The sequence below is a fragment of the Dipodomys spectabilis genome, unplaced genomic scaffold (assembly GCF_019054845.1).
Source record: "Dipodomys spectabilis isolate Male_0828 unplaced genomic scaffold, ASM1905484v1 ptg000032l, whole genome shotgun sequence".
Classification (NCBI taxonomy): domain Eukaryota; kingdom Metazoa; phylum Chordata; class Mammalia; order Rodentia; family Heteromyidae; genus Dipodomys; species Dipodomys spectabilis.
This window is the reverse complement of record NW_024870709.1, coordinates 24623768-24644659: the sequence shown is the minus strand read 5'-3', so window position 1 is coordinate 24644659 and position 20892 is coordinate 24623768. Positions and strand designations below refer to the sequence as shown.

General features: G+C 36.5%; 1 protein-coding gene across 1 annotated transcript in view; it reads left to right on the top strand.

The window, feature by feature from the left end:
- LOC122105524 (ABI family member 3 binding protein) overlaps window positions 1–20892 on the top strand; it is a 192057-nt gene that overhangs the window by 102770 nt on the left and 68395 nt on the right. The window contains exons 14-24 of the mRNA XM_042676771.1: window positions 9393–9470; window positions 9991–10065; window positions 10920–10994; window positions 13194–13235; window positions 14931–15044; window positions 15488–15535; window positions 16431–16493; window positions 16612–16686; window positions 17919–17966; window positions 19576–19635; window positions 20774–20863. Coding sequence (XP_042532705.1) covers window positions 9393–9470; window positions 9991–10065; window positions 10920–10994; window positions 13194–13235; window positions 14931–15044; window positions 15488–15535; window positions 16431–16493; window positions 16612–16686; window positions 17919–17966; window positions 19576–19635; window positions 20774–20863 — 768 coding nt within the window. The remainder of the gene's footprint in view (window positions 1–9392; window positions 9471–9990; window positions 10066–10919; window positions 10995–13193; window positions 13236–14930; window positions 15045–15487; window positions 15536–16430; window positions 16494–16611; window positions 16687–17918; window positions 17967–19575; window positions 19636–20773; window positions 20864–20892) is intronic.

Below are 20892 nucleotides of genomic sequence, written 5' to 3'. Positions count from 1 at the left end.
AAAATGATTTATTGCATCTGTGTTCAACCCTAGAAAACCCTTTTGCCTTTTCTTCTCTCAAAGTGTCAAGATAAACTGAATTTTTTTGTTCATGTTTACTAGGAGTAATTACTAAAACTTCTTCCTCAAGAAAAATTATTTCCCCTTAAACCATAAACACTTTTGTTTTAGAGCTGTTCTTTGACAGAGAATCAAGATAAAGGATGGTTATCTTTAGCCTTTTTATTCCCGTCTAATTTTGGAGCTTCCGTTAAGAGGGCAGCCCTAATTGTTTCCAGTGCTAAATTCTTTCAATACTTCATAGAACTCCAGTAATTTGCAGCATCTGCTTAAGCTCTATAAATTATTAGAGACTGAAAAACTGAGTGGTCTGATAGTCAGACCATTTTGGCCACAGGTGATTTGCTCAGAGTAGTTGAAAAGAAATAAATTCTATATTTAGATTTTATTGCCAACCCTGAGAAGTGGTGATTAGCATCCAAGTGGCCCACCCAATTGGATTAAGCCCCAGAGAGGAGGAAAAAGCGGACATGAGTTGTGGGGACACTGCTTCCAGAGCAGGAAAATAGACTTCAAGGATAGCTGATAGTTTACAGATTCACTGTGGCCCTAAGAGATTTACGGCCTTAGCCTTTGATTTTATTTTACAAACATTCCTTGCAGGCAATATTTTCACAAATTTCAAGGCAAAGCAGGAAAGTATTTTCTTTTTCCATTAACTGAAGAAAACATTATTCATGTATTTAGATACTTCTGAGAATTCTTCATATGATGTGAGGCTTTTCTAACTACCTACTATGTTTATTCATCACTTATTTATACATGCTTTTAGAATCTTATATCATATTAAGAGTATGGCTATGCAAGCTTGTTCAGGTATTTGTGTAGTAGAGGTTTTTGTGCATTTATTTGAGTGTTATATTTGTGTGTGTGTTTGTGTGTGTGTGTGTGTGCGCACACGCACGTGCGCACACATGCACATGCTGGTCCTGGGGCTTAAACTCAGGGCCTGGGTGCTGTTTCTGAGTTTTGCCTTTTTTTTCCCTAAAGCTTAGCATTCTACCACAGAGCTATAGCTCTGCTTGCAGCTTTTTGGTGATTAATTGCTGATCAGAGTCTCACATACTTTCTGCCATAGCTGGCTTGGAATCATGATCCTCAGATCTCAGCCTCCTGAGCTAGGATTTCAGGCGTGAGCCACAGATTACATGTTGTAAATTAACTAAAGAATATGTTCATTTATTCCCTAAACAATGTTAATGTATCCTTTTTGAAGAATTTATATGACCTCATCTGCCAAACTTGCTGCTAATTTGTTGATTATAATAGATGTTTTGCAGATTAACTTTATTGGGAGCCTCTATGTATGGAGCTGTAAACTTACAGTTCATAATGACTGTGGCAAAACTTCTGCCTCCATGAGCCTTTCTGTCTAAGAGTTTATGTGTGAAAAGGGAAATCTTTTGTATAGTTATTTGTTTTCAGTGAATTTGAATAAAATAAAACCCTGATGACTTGAAATGATTTGTGTGTCATCACATGGTTCCACCAGGACATTTTCATTATGGAATTTTTGAGATAAAATGAGACAACAAATTAGCACAAAAGTTTTATAGGAAGTTTTAGAGCAAATGGTAGTACCGTTTCTTTCATATCTGTTTGTTTTGGAAAATCTGAAAGTAAAATTTAATTATAAATCATAACTATTTGAGATAAATCAATATTACCTTTCATATTTAACCATCTATTTAATTTGTTGCATTAAAATCTTCTGACTTTTGGTCATACAATAGCAAAGCTGAAACTGATGGCAGAGATACTATCAGCATTTCAAATGGTTGTAGCATTTTATCCACTAAAGACAGGTGATAGAAGATGTTCACCTATATGCAATAATGTATAGTAGCATATACACTGTTTTATAGACAGTGTATATGCTACTATACATTTTGGGACATTTATCAGTTTTAGATTTGGAGTAGACTTCTAGAAATCAGGCCAAATCACTTTCTGAACTTTACACGGTGTAAGAGAATTAGGTTAGAGAAACAAAGAATTATGATTTTTAGAGAACTCTATTTTTGTTCTCTCCTCTGGCATCTATAACTTCAGTGTCAAAAGATCTCTTTTAACTCAAGAATGAAATGAAGTAGTGTGTATCTTAAAGCTGTCCAAACAACATAAAACTTTGAATGAGTGGTATTTGTGTGCTTTTAGCATTCTTTTTCTTTACTACTCAGCAATTAGAAACTATGGAATTAGAAATATAACAGGCTAAGTCTGATGACAGATGTCTTATTCAAATTTTAAGTATTTTTGAGAAAATAGTTTTAAGTAAGAGATAATTTCTAACAATTGGGAGCTTCCAGATATGAATTATAATAGCTAGGGGAGAGTAGTAGAAAGAGAAGCAATTCTAACAAATGCCCTGTAGAAATAACTCCAGGGAAGTTGTTATCCTGGTTTGGAACCCCTAGAATGGAGGGCAATTATGAACTTGAGAAATAAAGTGAATAAATATAATTTTTAGAACAAATATACAGATAATGAGAAAACTGGCTCAATGTTACTAAATGGAAGGAAGATTTGGGAGTTAGGATTACATAAAAACAGTCATGACATTTGTCAAAGGCAAAGATATAAATTAAAAGCTAGGGTATTAATTGATAATTTCTTGCCAAGGTGAAAAGGTTAAATACAAGTTAGCAAACATTTCCTAACTTACTTAGAAGTAGATAGAGAGAATATGGCTGGATCCATGACTTGAACTTAGGTTTTATAAAGCAAGCCAAAGTTCATAAATGAACTGAAATTTCAGCAAGGCTAACAGCTCCTTCATATTAAAACCTTAAAGTATAATATATATATATATATATGTATATATATATATATATTCTCAGAATGTGTATGCTTTAACTCATTATATTCTTATTTTGATGACTTTGTAAATGTGTTTGCTACCTTATTATATGTAGTACATGGAAGCTGTTCTGTACTTTCAGACTATGTTTATACAATCTAATGTCAACTCTTTTACATCTCCAACCAGCAATGACTCCAAAGCATAGTCATCACTAAATTTTAAATATCCCCAATGAATAACTCTTTGTCTTTCTGTACACCAAGTTAAATGAACGAAGAAAAGCAATATCTACCTCCAAATAATTCCTGCTTTCTCTATTCCTTTTTTTTCTATAATGTCCATTCTTTGTACACAAAAATACCCACATTTATGCTGTTTTTTTGTTTTTGTTTTAATTTTGTCAGCCATGGGGCTTGAATTCAAGGCCTGAGCTCTTTTGCTCAAAGCTAGCGCTCTCCACTTTGAGTCACAGCACTACTTCTGGTTTTCTGGTGGTTGATCAGAGATGAGTCTAACTTTCCTGCCTGAACTACCTTTGAATCATAATACTCAAATCACAGTCGCCTGAGCAGCTAGGATTACAAGAGTGAGCCACCAGCACCTGGCTGTTTGTGGTGTTTTTCACATGCAGGTACAACTCTTATGTGAACTTGATAACCTACCTTAATATTATTGTCTTTACCCTACATTCCTCATTTTATGAGGAATATAAAATTGATCTTTAAATCTATCTAGATTGTAGAAAAACTCATGCTTCCAGAGATGAACATGGAGAGAAGTTGTTGCTAAATTAAATGTCAGGGGACTTGGTGTCAAAATAGGGTCCTAGTTTTCTTTTTTTTTTTACTTTTTTAGTAAGTTTTTTTTTTATTGTGAAAATACTGTACAGAGGGGTTACAGTTACATGAGCAAGGTAATGAGTACATTTCTTATCAAGCATTGTAGCCTCCTCCTTCGTTTCTCCTGCCCATCCCTTCCCATACTCCTTCCCTCCCCCCATCCGATCCTCCTCCCACCCCCCACCAAAGTTGTAAAGTTCGTTTTTCGACATAACGATTTGTACATCTCATTGTTGCAATGGGTCCACCTGTATCCCTGTTAAACCATTTGTTTTTCCCCTTCCCCTCCACAAATTATACCAAGATCAAATACAGTGAAAGCAGGGGTTATACTGTGGGGGATGGACATACAAAGCAACAAAGAAATAATCTTATAAATAAGTTAGAAACAATCGCATGAAAGAAAAAGAAACATTTGAATACATATCTTAGGGTTCATTTCCCTAACATCAAATTATCTGACGTTTTCTGCTCGGCTCAGACATATACTAGATATTGCAAACAAGGGAAACCATGGGACCTATGTTTCTTTGTGCCTGGCATACTTCACTTAATATAATTTTTTCCAAGCCTTTCCATTTCCTAAATGGGACAATGTCATTCTTTCTGATGGAGGCATAGAATTCCATTGTGTATATATACCACATTTTCTTGATCCATTCATCTACTGAGGGGCATCTGGATTGGTTCCATATCTTAGCTATAGTAAATAATGCTGCAATAAACATAGTTGTGCTGGTAGCTTTAGTGTGGTCTTGTTTGTGAACATTTTGGTAAATGCCCAAAAGTGGGATTGTTGGGTCATAGGGGAGCTCTATGTGGAGTCTTTTGAGGAACCTCCATACTGCTTTCCAAAGTGGTTGAACAAGTTTACATTCCCACCAACAATGAAGTAAGGTTCCCTTCTGTCCACATCCCCTCCAGCATCTGTTATAATTAGGGTTCTTGATTATAGCCATTCTAACTGGGGTGATGTGGTATCTCAATGTTTTGATTTGCATTTCTTTTATGGCTAGAGAGGTTGAGCATTTCTTCATGTGTCTATTGGCCATCCTTCTTTCCTCTTCAGAGAAGTTTCTCTTTAAGTCTTTAGCCCACTTATTTATTGAGCAGTTGTTTCTTTGAGGATTTGTTTTTTGGGGGATTTAATTTTTTTGAGTTCCAGGTATATTTTAGATATGAGACCCTTGTCCGTTGTATGGCTAGTGAAGATCTTCTCCCAATCCGTGGACTTTCTATTGATCTTGCTAGCTATGTCCTTTGCCATGCAGAAGCTCTGCAGCTTCATGCAATCTCATTTGTCCAACCTTTCTTTGATTTGTTGTGTTTCTAGGTCTCTATTAAGAAGATTTCGGCCTGTGCCAAGGAGACCTAGGGTTTCTCCTATTCCATCCTGTAATGTTTTCAGAGTGTCTGCTTTGACTCTGAGGTCTTTGATCCATTTGGAGTTGATTCTGGTGCAGGGTGATACAGAAGGATCTAGCTTTAGTTTTCTACAAGTAGTTAACCAATTTTGCCAGCACCATTTACTGAAGAGGCTATCTTTCTTCCATTCTATTTTTTAGCTCCCTTATCGAAGATTAGATGGCTATAGGTCTGTAGGTTCATTTCTGGGTTTTCAATTCTACTCCATTGGTCCTGAGGTCTGTTCTTGTGCCAGTACCAAGCTGTTTTGATTACTATGGCTTTGTAGTAGAGTTTGAAATTTGGTATTGATATTCCTCCAGCAGTGTTCTTTCTGTTGAGGATCATTTTAGCTATTTGGGGTCTTTTGTTGTTCCATATGAATTTTTGGATTGCCTCTTCTATTTCCCTGAAGAATAAGGTTGTAATATTGATAAGTATCCCACTGAATTTGTAGATAGCCTTGGGAAGTATTGCCATTTTCACGATGTTGATCTTTCCAATCCAGGAGCATGGGGGTTTTTGCCACTTTCTAAGTTCTGTTTTGATTTCCTTTTTCAGTTTTTTAAAGTTTTCATCATAGAGGTCCTTCACTTCTTTGGTTAAGTTAATTCCTAGGTATTTTTTTTGTGTGTGGCTATTACCAATGAAGTTGCTTTCCTAATTTCAGCCACACTTTTCTCATTGTTGGCATACAGAAAAGCCATTGATTTTAAGGGTTAATTTTATACGCTGCTACTTTGCCAAAGTTTTGAATCAGCTTGAGTAATTTGGTGGGTTTTTTTGTTTGTTTGTTTGTTTGTTGGGTCCGGTCGTGGGGCCTGAACTCTAAGCCTAGGCGCTGTCCCTCAGCTCTTCAGCTCAAGGCTAGCGCTCTACCACTTGAGCCACAGTGCCACTTCCGGCTTTTTTCTTTTTGCTTATGTGGTGCTGAGGAATCGAACCCAGGGCCTCAAGCATGCAAGGCAAGCACTCTACCACTGAGCCACCTTCCCAGCCCAGCTTGAGTAATTTGGGAGTGTAGTCCGTGGGATTTTTTAAATACAAGATCATGTCATCTGCAAAGAGGGAGAGTTTTACCTCTTCTTTCCCTATTTGGATCCCCTTTATGTTTGCATCTTGTCTTATTGCTGTAGCTAGACATTCTAATAGTAGATTGAAGAGAAGTGGAGAAGGTGGACATCCTTGTCTCATTCCTGAGGTAAGAGGAAATGGCTTTAGTTTTTCATCATTAAGTATAATGCTGCCTGTAGGTTTGTCATATTCTGCATCTATTGAGATAACTATGTAGTTCTTATCCTTGCTCTTGTTGATGTGATGAATTATATTAATTGATTTGTGTATATTGGACCAGCTTTGCATCCCTGAAATGAATCCTGTTTGATGGTGGTGTATGATTGTTTGGATGAATTGTTGAAGTCGATTGGCCAGAATTTTGTTGAGAAGTTTTGCATCAATGTTCATCAAAGAAATGGGTCTATAGTTCTCTTTCTTTGATGAGTCCTTGCTTGGTTTTTGGATGAGGGTTATGATGGCTTCATAGAATGAGTTCAGTAGTGAACTTTCTCTTTCAATTTCATTGAAGAGTTGGAGGAGTATTGGTGTGAACTCTGCATTGAAGGCCTTGTAGAATTCCACTGTAAAACCATCTGGTACTGGGCTTTTCTTAGATGGTAGGTCTCTTATTGCTGTTTCTATTTCAGTGCTTGATGTGGGCCTGTTAAGATGGTTTAAGTTATCTTGGTTTAGTTTCAGCATGTCAATATTTGCTAGGAAAAGGTCCATTTCTGCCAAGTTCTCCAGTGTATTAGCATAAAGTTTTGAGAAGTATTCCCTTGTAAAGTTCTGAATCTTGGTTGTTTCTGTGGTGATGTTTCCATTCTCATCTCTGAGTTTATTTATTTGGGTGTATTCTCTTCTTTTTCTGGTAAGATTTGCTAAGGGTCTTGTCAATTTTGTTGATTCTTTCTATGTTATTTTGGATTCTAATTCGTTTAATTCTGATTTAATTTTAATTATTTCTTTCTGTTTACTGGATTGGGGTTTATCTTGCTGCTCTTTTTCAAGGAGGCTCAGATGTCTCATTAAATTGTTGGTTTCAGGTCTTTCTAATTTGTTGATGTAGAAACTCAGAGCTATAAACTTGCCTCTGAGTACTGCCTTAGCTGTGTCCCAGAGGAGCTGATAATTTGTGTGCTCATTTTTGTTGAATATTATGAACATTTGAATTTTCTTTCTAATCTCTTCCATGACCCACTCATGATTCAGCAGTGTGTTGTTCAGCCTCAGTACTTTCTTTGGTGGCTTTTAGTGTTGAGTTCTAGTGTTTTATTCCCTTATGGTCTGAGAGAATGCAAGGTATAACTTCAATGTTTTCTGAATTTGGACAAGTTTGCTTTGTGACCTAAAATGTGGTCTATTTTGGAAAATGTTCCATGTGCTGCTGAGAAAAACGTGTATTCTAATGCTGCTGGGTGAAATATTTGGTAGATTTCTGTTAAATCTAGTTGATCTATGTAGTTGTTTAGATCTGCGGTTTCTCTGTTGAGTTTTTGCTGAGTTGATCTATCTTGTGGGGAGAGTGCTGTGTTAAAGTCCCCAACAATGAATGTCTTTGGATCTATGTGGGATTTGAAAGCAAGTAGTGTTTCTTGGATAAATTTGGGTGTTCCATTGTTTGGCGAGGGTCCTGGTTTTCATCCTGTTATTTCTGGTCCTGCTGATGGGACTGGAAAAAATGCATAGGACTTGATCATTCCAACACGTGACTGTTGGTGATTGTCTTTATTGCTATAAATGTCAAGTACACTATTCAGTATGAAAACTGAGAGCAAGGCCTACCTCACCTATTTCTCAGCAGTATTAATAAGGTTAAAAAAAGTTGATCTAGCTTAAGACGCTGTGCAAACTCTAAAGTAAGATATGTCAGCTTGGAAGATATGATGCTTTATGCTTACCAGAAATTCTGAAGCTGTAACACTGGGCATATAGCCTGCATGGGGCTGCCATTTTTCTTTCTCTAGAAAATCAAACTTTGTGTATTATTATAGTCATTGAAGCTCTTAGACTCAGAGTTGGCATTGCTTCATTGTGAATACATACCTGTGTGTTCATATTACTCCAGAAGCTGTATACATTCTTGTAGCTCAGAGCCATAAAGCCCAAGCTAACATGGGACCGGTGATGGCTAACTGCAGCAGAACACCAAAATCCACTTGAACCTGGGCGAAACAATCATTCACCCAGCACCAGAATGTCAGGAAATCGCTTAGCTTCTGCAGAGGATGCTCTCTGGAGCTCCACAGGGGAGATGTAGATACCTCTCAGTGTCAAGGAAATGAATTCTACCCTTGGCTGCCAGAAAAAGAGTACTTTACTTTCATCAGAAAATGAGTTCTGTCCCCTGAGGGAGATGCAGATGCCACTGGCAGAAAGTAATATACTGACCTACCATTCTACTATTCATTGTAAAAAGATTTTAGCTTCTTGGCTGTTTTCTGTAGAGTAGTGGTTCCCAAATGGGGGTTATTTGGGAACCCTTTCTCCCCACAAGGAACATTTGGCAACATTGGGAGAAATATCTGGTTGTCACAGGTAGGGGGTAGATGCCAGTGGCATCTGATTCACAGAGACCAGGGATGCTGCCACACCTCTGCAATCACAGGGCAGAACTTCCCACTACCACCACCACAACAAAATGATCTGCCTTTGATCTTCAATAGTGTGGTGGTGGAAAATTCTTAGGACAGACATGATCTATCTACAGAAGGTCATATGGGTTCCATCTTTAGCCTCTACTTCCTAATGCATATACAATGAGTTTAACTCACTCCCAACAGTCCCTTTCAGCAAATTAAAATATGATGGGAGATTCCAAGGGAATAGTGGTATCTGCCAGAGGCAGATACATGCGTCTGTGTGTCACATTCTGTCAGTATTATTTGTGCCATGTTGAATAGAGGTGAACAATTTTAAATAGCAAAAGATAAGAAAAGTGGAAATGAAAATGGGTTCAGTTAGCAGTTATGAAAGAGAAGGGAAGAAAAGGGTGTGTATGGAGCATTGTTTGGTCATTGTTTCTGATCTTTTAAGTATGTATGGTTTTCAAGGTGAGCTCATCTTTGCCTCCTGATGAATCACTGATTTAAAAGTGTTATTGGTCAGCAACCCCTCAAGTGTTCTTGATATTTTTCCTCCTATATGAGATAATTTATTGCTCATGAATTTGTATTTTATTCCTGGGGGATCTCTGCTTCTTTTATAAATGTTGGCATTTATTCCTACAGCAACAAGTGATCCTATTCTGAAATCTGTCCCACCTGAAACTTCTAGAACTCTTGAACAGCCAAGGGCAACAACATTGGGTAATATTTTTTTTAATGTGCTTTGTTTCCCATTTATAAAAAAATCCATAATCCATGTGAATGCCTTTTCCCATCATGTCTAAAACTTTCTTTCTACTTTGTCTGAATATATGCCTAAGGTATATTTTTAATGTAGTTATCTTTTAAATTCTATTGTGATGTGTGTCTGTCTATCTCTTATGTCCTGAACTGTAAGAGATGATATTTCCCTCATCTTCAACGTTGTAAAAGATTTTGAAAACTGCATGGACCTCATTATCCAAATCCCCTCCTCTCCTCTCCTGTCTGTGGCCTATGTCATTTCACTTGTGTGTACCTCGGGAGTCGACCTGGAGCCAGCTACTGAACATTTAATATTCTAACTTTTCCCCATTTCATTTCATCCATCTGCTTGCAAAGCCACAGGCACTTTTCATCCCTAATCATGTAGCATGTGCATCGTGCCATCCAAAAGCATGTTAAAATTCTTAAAATACCTCATTTTAATTTATTTGGTGGGGTGGGGTGTTTTTGCTTTCAGCTCCAAGTGAAGTACCATTTGCTTCTCAAAAAGTGGAAACATTTCCCAGTCATGAAATGAAACCTACAACACCTGGTAACTAATGATCTTGGTTTAATTGTACACTTTGAAAGAACAGGTAAAGTGATAGAAAGGAGACATTGTTGACCTTTTCCGAACATTCCCCTTTATTCTCCACCATGAAATTCTTTACAGAACTGAGTTATCTCATATACCTTCTTATAAAACTCAGAGTTTCCATAATCCTGATGCTTATGTATTTTGAAAAATAGTTTTTATTTCTTTCACCATTGTCAATCTTTCAACATTATCACCCAGAGAATAGCAGCTGAAGTATACATGATACATTATTCTAGAAATATATTCTCTTTTATTGAATCCATTTAGATATGACTTGATCAGAGTATTTTATCCAGTGTAGTCCAAACATAAACAGTACCTAGTAGGTTCTGAGATCCTTGCTGGATATGATGAAGAAAGAGATGCAAAAAAGAGGTAATAACTCACAGTCTATAACATAAAGTTATGTCAGTAGTAGAGTTTATTGTGCTTGGTGAAGATAAGAGTGAACCACAAATTAAATGAATTCTGAGCTTTCTCTAAATTTAGGTTATTTGATTTGTGTTTGTCCACTACTGAATATTATCCTTCTGAGTTCTTAGTTGTACCTTGTATCTGAAATGGCCAAGGTGCTCATTTTCTAATACAATTAATTGAGTAGTATATTCCTCACTTCTCATGTAGAATTTTAATCTATTTGGATCAGGTCAATACTCATTTGGATGTCTACTATATAGAAAGCATAGTGTTGGCCATTCTAGGAATACAAAGAATAATGAAGTCATTCTTGCACTTAAGCAGATTATCCATTTATAGGGACAGTCGTTGAGAAATACCACTTACCAAAGCTATATTAAATCTTCTTTCAGCTCCCCAGCAGACTATATCCACCCCTTCTACACCTAAACATCGCCCCAGACCCAAAGCAACAAGAACCAAACCTAGTAAATAAATTCCTCCTAAACCTTTCAGGATATTTAATTCCAATTAGATCATGCTCATCTCTTATAAGTAATTGTATGATTCTATCAAGTAGATTCTTTATGAAGTTTGAAATGAGTAGCAGTCTCAAACAGAAATGAAATGACTCTAGTAAGATTTTACTGGAAATTGCATAGTATTTTTTTGCCTATGAGTTTTGGGATGTTGCCACGGCATCATAAAGTGAGACATAGAGCACCACACATTTTTTTTTGGTCTGCACCTTTATTTAAGCGTCTGAGGGGTCGGCAGCTTCTTTGTTGTTGCCTGCTATGCTTCCAGTTTTGCAGAAGACACCCTTCAAGCTGCTCATCATCATGTCAGGATAAGACATGACAATCAAAATTCAAAATAATATTCTAAAAGTCAAGACTCTATAATGTTGTACAGAAGCTCCAAGGAAGACTCAATTAGAAATACAGGCCTTCCAATATGTGTACATATTCTATTATTTTCATGAAATACTTCTCTGTAAATGAAACAGGAAATATCCTTTTAATGGGATATTTTCAGAACTTCCAGGATGATATATTCTTTCCACTTAACATATAATTTAGCTTTACACCTTCCTGGGTTTTATTTATTTATTTTTCTATTAATAAGTTTTTTTAATTGTGAAAATACCCTACAGAGGGGTTACAATTACATGAGCAAGGTAATGAATACATTTCTTATCAAGATTCCTGGGTTTTAAATATTAAAATTCCTTAATACTGATTTGTTGATTATTTTGTTTCTTTATTGTTCCAACTCCCAGTAGAACACAATTTCTTTGAATGTTAAAATCTCTCTCTTTTACCCCCACCCATGACATAAACAACTGGTAATTTACCCTCAAGTTGTTTTCAGTATTCCAGAAGTAGGGGTTGACATTTGTGTTATGCAACTCTTATGGTGCAAGAGCTTCTGATCTGTATGTTAGTATGTGATACATTTTCCAGGGCAAGTGTGAAAATGCAATAAGATGATCTCATCTCAGTCAGGCCTTTGATATGATCACAGTGCTGCTGTGAGCTGTGTGAAGGATCATTATGTTCGTGACCATCACAGAGAAAACACAAAAATACAGCCAGGAGATTGAGGACCCCCTTGTCTAGGACTTCAAATAATTTCCAATACCAAAGTTGAGTGGAATTCTGATTGCTCTGAGTAATGGCCTTTCAGCTGGAAGGGGAAGAAGTGTTTCCATCTTCTAAGAATTCTGCTTGTGTTGGGGCTCCTCCATTCTCAGGCTGTAAGACCAGAATGGCGAGATTTTTCTAATGCTCTGAGAATTTGTAATTGGAGATAATCTCTGTACACTGGCATCTGCTTCCCTCTCAGGAGATTTTACTAATGGTATACTTCAAAACAAAAACAAAAAAGAAGTCTGTTTTACAGGAAGAGATTCTTCTTTTATCTCTCTCTCAGATTTAAATCTATGCAGAATTTATACAGATGTTGATTTTTAGGAATTTTGTCACTCCTTGTTGTCATTATTATCTAAATTTTCAGCCCTTGGCTCTAAGCAGATGTTTCTCACTCTCAGCTTGAAGAATCCTACATATGTGTTTCCCTTAATAGCCTGTTTCCAAAGCAGGATTTTTTTTTTTTTGGTGGTGGGGGGGGGTCCGGTCGTGAGGCCTGAACTCTAGGCCTGTGCTGTCCCTCAGCTTTTCAGCTCAAGGCTAGCTCTCTACCACTTGAGCCACAGTGCCACTTCCAGCTTTTTTCTTTTTGCTTATGTGGTGCTGAGGAATCGAACCCAGGGCCTCAGGCATGCAAAGCAAGCTCTCTACCATTGAGCCACCTTCCCAGCCCCAACCAAAGCAGGATTTTTAAAACAAGAGTTTTGTGGGTTTTTTTTTTTTTTTTGCTTAAGTAAGCCTGGTTTAGTTTTGCAATGAAATGGGCAAGGAGGAAAACTGTAACTATATTTAAAAAAAAAAATTCTGCTCCTTTTGAAGAGGCAGGTGTCAAAATGAAGGAAATTAGTAATTAGCAAGGAGAATATAGTTGACCATGGCAAATGTCTCTTAGAAAAACAAAAATGAAAAAAACTCCAACTTGAAGAGCATATTTGAGCAAGAAGCCTAGAGATTCTGGCAGTGCTATGCTGGAAGGGTTAGCGTATCTGTGGATGAATTCAGCGTTGCTTTTCATCTGACTTGCTTTTATTGCAGCTCCAGAACCTCAGACTCTTCCACCATCACAATCAACAAAAGGTAATGAAGCTTCCTTTAATCAGAAAGAATGACCTTTCACCCCTTCTAGTATCCACATCTTTTGATTTGGTTTACCTATAAAATATTCCTTAATTATTCTTCAGCTCTCTTTTTACAGTGATTCTTTTGTCAGAATACTACTCTGTGCTGGTGCCTGACTGAAGAGAAGTCTGTAGACACACACAGAAACTACCCTGATTTTGATTTGACACATTCTTTATTGATCTGCCTTGTGTTTGAGGAATTTGTCCTTAATTTGTTCTAACCCGGTTATTTCCAGTGGAGTGTCTTGGCTTCCCCAAGGCATATTTGCACTTACAATATGTTTTTCTTACTTTCAAAACTTTCAAACCATTTGCAGATTTTCTTGAAAAGCAATGTGATCTAAATACCATGATGTGCCACTAGGAAATCCATTAATAGATGGAAAGAGAAAAAGAACTAAAACCTACCAATATTTATAGCTTTTTCTCTTCTAAAAGAAAAAAAAAAACTGTGTCTGAGTACCACCTTAGCCAATTACCCATATTTTCCTTCATAATATGAACTGCTTGTTATTTTATTATATTCACATCTTCCAAAAAAGAAATGCCTTCTTTTTCCATTTCTCTTTCTAAACTTAATTGACTGCATTGTTATTCACTTTGTCTAAACACATGGGAATCAGTTTAAGTAGAAAAGGTAGTACTTTTGTTGGCAAAATTTCATTTTTTGTATTTTTTACCCTAGTAAATAATTTAGCAGCCCCATATACATTTAAATACATTTTGTCATGTTGCTTTTCAATTTAATTCCTTTTTGGTGGTTTCTTAGGTAGTCTCAGGACCTGGAACACTGGCAACTAAACCTTCAATAACAGCAATGGGTTATAAAATTATCAGAGGGTGATTCTTTTTTTATTTATTTTTTTTATTGTGAAAATACTGTACAGAGGGGTTACAATTACATGGGCAAGATAATGAGTACATTTCTTATCAAGCATTGTAACCTCCTCCTTTGATTCCCCTTCCCATCCCTTCCCTGCCTCCCCCAACCCCCACCCAATCCAGAGGGTGATTCTTGTTTCCTTCTTTTTTAACTGCTGGTATCTTTCTTGACAGACTCCCATTGTACATTAATGTGTTAATGTCACTTGTATTTTGTTCTCTGTTCTTCTGGAAATATATATATGTATATAAATATATTGTATAAGTATATATAAATATGTGCATAGTATACATACATTATATATTTTGCACTACACAATCTAAATTTTTTTCTCCCCTAAAATAGTGTTTGAATTCTAAGTCTTTTGCATATATTGGTGATAGTAGGTATTTTAAACAATTGAATAAGTTCTCCTTTGAAATGGTATGCCAAATAAACTCAAACTTGCATTCCTAGTGACTCCTCAGAAGCAAACTTCCTCATGCTTCCTTTAGCGCCCACCTCCAAACCTTTGTGTCTGTCACTTCTGTATGAAATTTTCCATCTCAACATGGAATAATAATATGATCTCTTGGACAGTTTATAGAACTTTAACCAAAAAAACGTCAAGATCTTATGTTAATGGGTAATGAGAGAAAGTTGAAAAAAACAACAGGCATGTCTACAACAACTCAAATGGCTTAATTGTGCATTTAAGTCACATGTAACACTTATTGACAGTTATAGAGCTACATTTCCTATATTAACTAGCTAATTTTCTTTCTTCAGCTCCACCAAAGACCAAAAGACCGGGTCGTCAACACCACCCTAAAACCACAAGACCGGGTCGTCGACACCGCCCTAAAACCACACGTAGTCCAGATGTGCCCAAGTCCAAACCTGGTAAATGTAACAATATTCAGGATCCCTGAGAACATGGGAAGCCGAATGTGGTAGCTTGTGTTTGAAAAGCTATTACCTAGCTATTAAAGCATCTGGGTTTTAGGAGCCAACACAGTTGATTTTTACATTTCAGCATCTACACACATTTTCTAAATCCACTTTAGATATGTTTTCTTATTTTTATTTTTAGTACATACACCAAATGGAAAGCTGGTATACAAGGTGAATTATTAAAGGCACCTTAAAGGCTTGCATTTGGAAAATATTCATAATAGAAAAGTTGTTAGAAAGCAATGGGGCAAAAAAGGTAGTTGTGAGAAATAAAAGGGAAATTGTCATCAGAAAAGTACAAGAGTATCCTAACTTGAGATTCAAAGTTTGCTTCCTGTTCCTGCCAATTCTTGATATAATTAGTGCTCTTGATTTTTTTTTTTCTTCTATAGCTCTGGAACTCACCACAGTACAGTTGGAGCTTATGGTACCCACAATCGGTAATTCTATCCCCTCTGGTTGCTTTGGTAGCTTGTCACTTTTGCTTTTCACACTCTCTACCTCAGGCATGACTACATTTCTGCCACCTCATCACAAAAGTCATTCCATGCTTCAAACACATGACCTGTTGGGAGAAAAGAAATCCATCAACTTTTCCTTAGGGACATCTACGCTCATCCTGGACTGAACAACTGGTGTACACTTTTTTCCTGTGCTGTGGGAATATAATTTCATTTATGCACATAACTTGTAAGACTTTCTCTAAAAAGCTACATGAATAATGGCTTCTGCACTTCCATTTCCTTGAAAAATGCTTTTGCATATGTTTCATTAACCAGAGGTTATTCTTGATCTAGTGTTCAGTATAAAACTAGTGGTGATCTTTACAGCTTGAGAACACTGAAAGTCCAAAGATGGTTTTATTAGTAGTAGTAATAATACTGATATTATAATTATTTCATTGAAACGTCTGCTCATTTTTAAAATTCCTCCAAATCAGTGTTCATGTAACAATATTAATCATGTATGATAGATACTAAGTGATGCGTTACTTGACAATCGCTTCTTAAGCATCCTTAAATTTTAATTTTTATCTGTTTTGTACCAAAGAAAATCTACTAGTGAAAAAATAGAACTAATATGCTTTGTTTTTAAATGATCTACCAAAGAAGAAACATCTTATGACATTTCTAATTGCTTTTGTTTAAAGACACATTTTAAGCATTTCTTGAAACATTTTTCTTCCAGGGAAAACTAACAATGCAATTTCTTACACGCCAGGAATTAATTTTTATATATTTATTGAATTTATACTGTGTTTTCTCAACTAAATGTCCTTAGTTTTGACAGTCGTAGCTATGACTATTATACTAATTTCAATACTTTTTTCTTTAGCACCCAAACCATCCAAGATACCTCAGATCACACACAGACCTGATGTACCCCAAATCCAGCCGGGTAATCACTGTTTTCAGTATCTTGATCCATAAGTAGGGAAACTATGTGTAAGTAATGTTAATCTTCATATTTGCAGTTCAGTTATGACACTAATTATAGCACCCTTTTTTCTCCTCAGTTTCAGAACCACCAAAGCAATTACCCCCTAAGTCCACAATCACAGCAAAACCAGATACGCTACCAACTAAATCTGGTAAACATAATTTCCAATACCTTAGCTTAACAACCGTTTTCTCCTCTGGAAATTTTATAGAACATGTTGCGATCATAGTTTCTATAAGTTATACATCATTGAACTGAAATATTATGATTTTTCATTGTCTTCTCAAAGTAACCACAACTATATTTTAAGTACTAAATGAAGAAGTCCATGTGTGGGATATTGTATTTTCCTAAAGAATTTTTAGGCTGTAATTAATGGTAGTCCAGCTTGTATTTTGGTAATTGCCACTGGGCAGTAAGCCAGAAGGTTGACACTTGGACTTCCTTAATAGGAACGACTAAAGAAAGATGTGCTGGCTAGGTATTAGCGTCTCTAAATTTCCTAAGAGAATTTTAACTTATAATTATTAACAGTGACTTTTCTACCACATAAGTTATTTACATAACAGCTCTGAAAATTCAACTGTTTTGCAACTGAAAATTTTTCCTGGGATTCCAATTAGTATAAAATTCTAACTTGCTAAGTGACCGTTTCTTATACACCTACAAGAAAACAATTTATATCAACTAAGAATAAACTAGATTCTGGGTTCTCTAAATTGGACACTGAACATTTAAAAGTCACTTGACTTTTGTTGCTTTTGTTTCTTTTCTTTTTTTTTTTTTTTAAATTTAATTTTATTTGTGAACATACTGTACAGAGGAGTTACAGTTACATGGGCAGGATAATGCGTACATTTCTTACCAAGCATTGCAGCCTCCTCCTTTGTTATCCTTCACATCCCTTCCCAGCCTCCCCCCTCCCCCCCTAATCCCAATCCTTCTCCTTCCCCCCCCCCCCCACCAATGTTGTAAAGCTCGTTTTGGACATGACAACTTGTACTTCTCATTGTTGCAACAGGTCCACCTGTATCCTTAAACAACTGGTTTTTCCCCATCTCCTCCACAAGTTATACTGACATCAAATATAGTGAAAGCAGGGGTTATACTGTGGAGGAGGGACATACAAAGCAACAAAGAGATAATCTTATAAATGTGTTAGAAACACATGCATGAAAGAAAAAAAACATTAAAATACACATCTAAGGGTTCATTTTCCTGACATCACATTATCTGACCTTTTCTGCTTGACTCATACATATACTAGATATTGCAAATAAGGGAAACCATGGGACCTATGTTTCTTTGGGCCTGGCTTACTTCACTTAATATAATTTTTTCCAAGTTTTTCCATTTGCTTTTGTTTCTTTTCTTATGATGCAGTCTCTGAGCCTATTGCATTTGAGACTGAAGCTCCATCTGTCGCCATAGGTAACAATACCTTCTTGGTCCCTCTTTCTCTGAGTGTGTCCCCTCATCTCTTCTTCCTTTCATCTATATGTTTCTCCCACGTAAGACTGTAATTCTATTTCATTTTGTTTCTAAAAATTATTTACTGTCTTCAATAGAGGCCATTTTTAACATCAACTTAGCCATTCTATCCTATAACATCTGAGAATTATGCTTCCTTTGGTCCCCTTCAAGTGTATTCAGTTTGCTTATAGTACTTGACAACTATTAAGAGTCATGTGTGCTTTGATCATCCATCTTTCAAACCACAGAACTTCTGCAACCTCTAGTGTACATACAGCTTTTGAATACGGGAAGGTGGCAGTGAAAGAGCTGGTTGGCTGGAGCTTTCAAGGATAGCTCATCAATGTCTGCTCAATACTGCTCAAATGCAGCTGAATCTTCCTGTCCATAAATTTGCTTGGTGACATGAAATTCCAAACAAGATAGGGAAGCCCTATTTTTGTTTGAGAGCTATCGGTTTTCATCGTGTCATCTTGTCTGGCTCCATTGGTTTCGTGTGTTACCAGTTCAGATGATGCTCTCATATGTGGCTTAAATCAATGTTGCGCCATGCTGACTTGAAGAGTCAGTGGAGTTTGTCTCTGTAGAAGTGTTTGAAGGGTTTTTGGTGATGATAAACTTGGAAATTACATAAATCTTCTAGATTTTAATGGAAAAAGGCAATGATAATTTAATACCAGAATCATAATTCTTAATTTAATTTCATATCTATGCAGAGTCATTTCAGAATGTTATAGAAGAGTAGAAATTCTGCTTTTCAAGATCAGACAGAAAATTGCATTAGTGTCTTTCAGGTGTTTTTCTTAATCATCCTTGTTTCTCTGTATGTGTGCGTGTGTGTGTGTGTGTGTGTGTGTGTGTGTGTGTGTGCGTGCGTGTGCATGTGCGTGTGTGTGTGTGTGTGTGTGTGTGTGTGTGTGTGTTGCTGAGGATTATATCCAGACCCTTATGAATGGTAGGCACATTCTCTACTACTGAGCTACACACCAGCCCTTCATCTCTATTCCTCACTCAGATAATTATGTACTTCTTATCTATGATGTGAGTTCGTAAGGAAAAATAGTAAGCAGCAATATCTCATTTATCATGAAGAAAAGGCACAAATTTACCTTCACTCAGCTATCACAGATCCTTAGTAAATAAACTAAATATTTTCTAATTCTTTCCACAACTACCACTCCTTAAAAAAATCAATAATGGTGGCTAGAGCCATTTACATGCCAGCAGAATTTTTAATAACAGTGTTTAGCATAATTTAAAATAATGTATAGGAAAATCAAGCAATTTTCTTGGAGTCTGATTTTGAATAAAGGGTACAATGAGATTAGCAAACCCAGAAAAATAATTTTTACTAGCTTTCTAGCTATTCGTGGTGTAAATGGTATACCTATATGGTGGATTTTGTGAGATAAATGGGTGCAAGAATATGGCCAGTGGTAATAAACACTATTTCCCCAGAATTCAAAAGTATTTTTCAAATATAAATGGGCAAAGAAGATTCATTTTCAAGATAACTTTATTTTATATATTTCTTAATCTCTGTTGTTTCTTATCTGCTTTTGGTCAGTTTCTAGCGCAGACAGTGAACCTGTAATTGTGAGAACTGAGTCTCCACTGACAACTCTAGGTAATGGCCATTTATGTTGTTAAGCACATGCGACATTCTTCTCATTGTCTGTTCCATCACTATCTGAGTCAATGATTGTTTTCTTTCAAAGATTTTCTTATCAGCCTCATTTGTCATACAAGGATATGTCGTGTTAGGAATGTATTAAAAGTGCTTAAACACACCCCTTAGTTTAAGTTGCTAGTACAGACTATCTCCAATATTGTCCAGCTTCACTACATTCATTCTATAAAGTCCATGATTCTACTCCAGTAATGGTCTTTATGTTAAAGCTAAACTTCATATAAAATTAGGAATGTCGGAAGTGGCACTGTAGCTCAAGCGGTAGAGCGCTTGCCTTGAACTGAAGAGTGCAGGGACAGCACCCAGGCCCAGAGTTCAAGCCCCACGACCAACCAAAAAACAAAACAAACAAAAAAACAACAACAACTTTGGGGCTGGGAAGGTGGCTCAGTGGTAGAGTGCTTGCCTTGCATGCCTGAGGCCCTGAGTTCGATTCCTCAGCACCACATAAGCAAAAAAAAAATAAAAAAGCCGGAAGTGGTGCTGTGGCTCAAGTGACAGAGCTCTAGCCTTGAGCTGAAGAGCTGAGGGACAGTGCCCAGGCCCAGAGTTCAGGCTCCACGACCAGACCCCCCCCCCAAAAAAAATTAGGAATGCCTATTTCTTAAATATCAACTATAATTCTGTGGGCATTTGCTTTTCTTTTTTATTTTGTTTTAAAAATGTACAGAACATTTTGTTATGTATACATGAATCTAGGAAATTAAAAGTACTTTTTGTAATAATTTTGATGGATCTTATGCCTAAACCAAGTAATTTCCAAAGACATAATTCAAAAAACAGGGTAGGCTATGTGTCTCGGAGGTGATACTGACATATTATATGTCAAACTCTGGTTGGAGCTGGACCTTCTTTGAGAATCTGCTGTCAGCAACTAATAATAAAGTTTTCAAAATAATAAGCGTATGCAATCTATCATTTTCTCATATATATGGCCAGAAGAAACTTTGCAAGGGACCATTTTTTCTTGAGACTCAAGTAAACTAGGAAAAATAAGGAAAGCCTAGGGCCATGTACAATTATTTCTCCAGTTTCTGGAGTCATATGACTAAAATAACCAGTTTCCTTTCTTTAGCTCCAACAATAACCCAACGAGCAAGAACTCGTCGTCCACGTCCCAAACATAAAACTACTCCAAGCCCCAAAATACCTCAGCCTATACCAGGTAAATATGTGGTTCCTGGTTCCTATTGG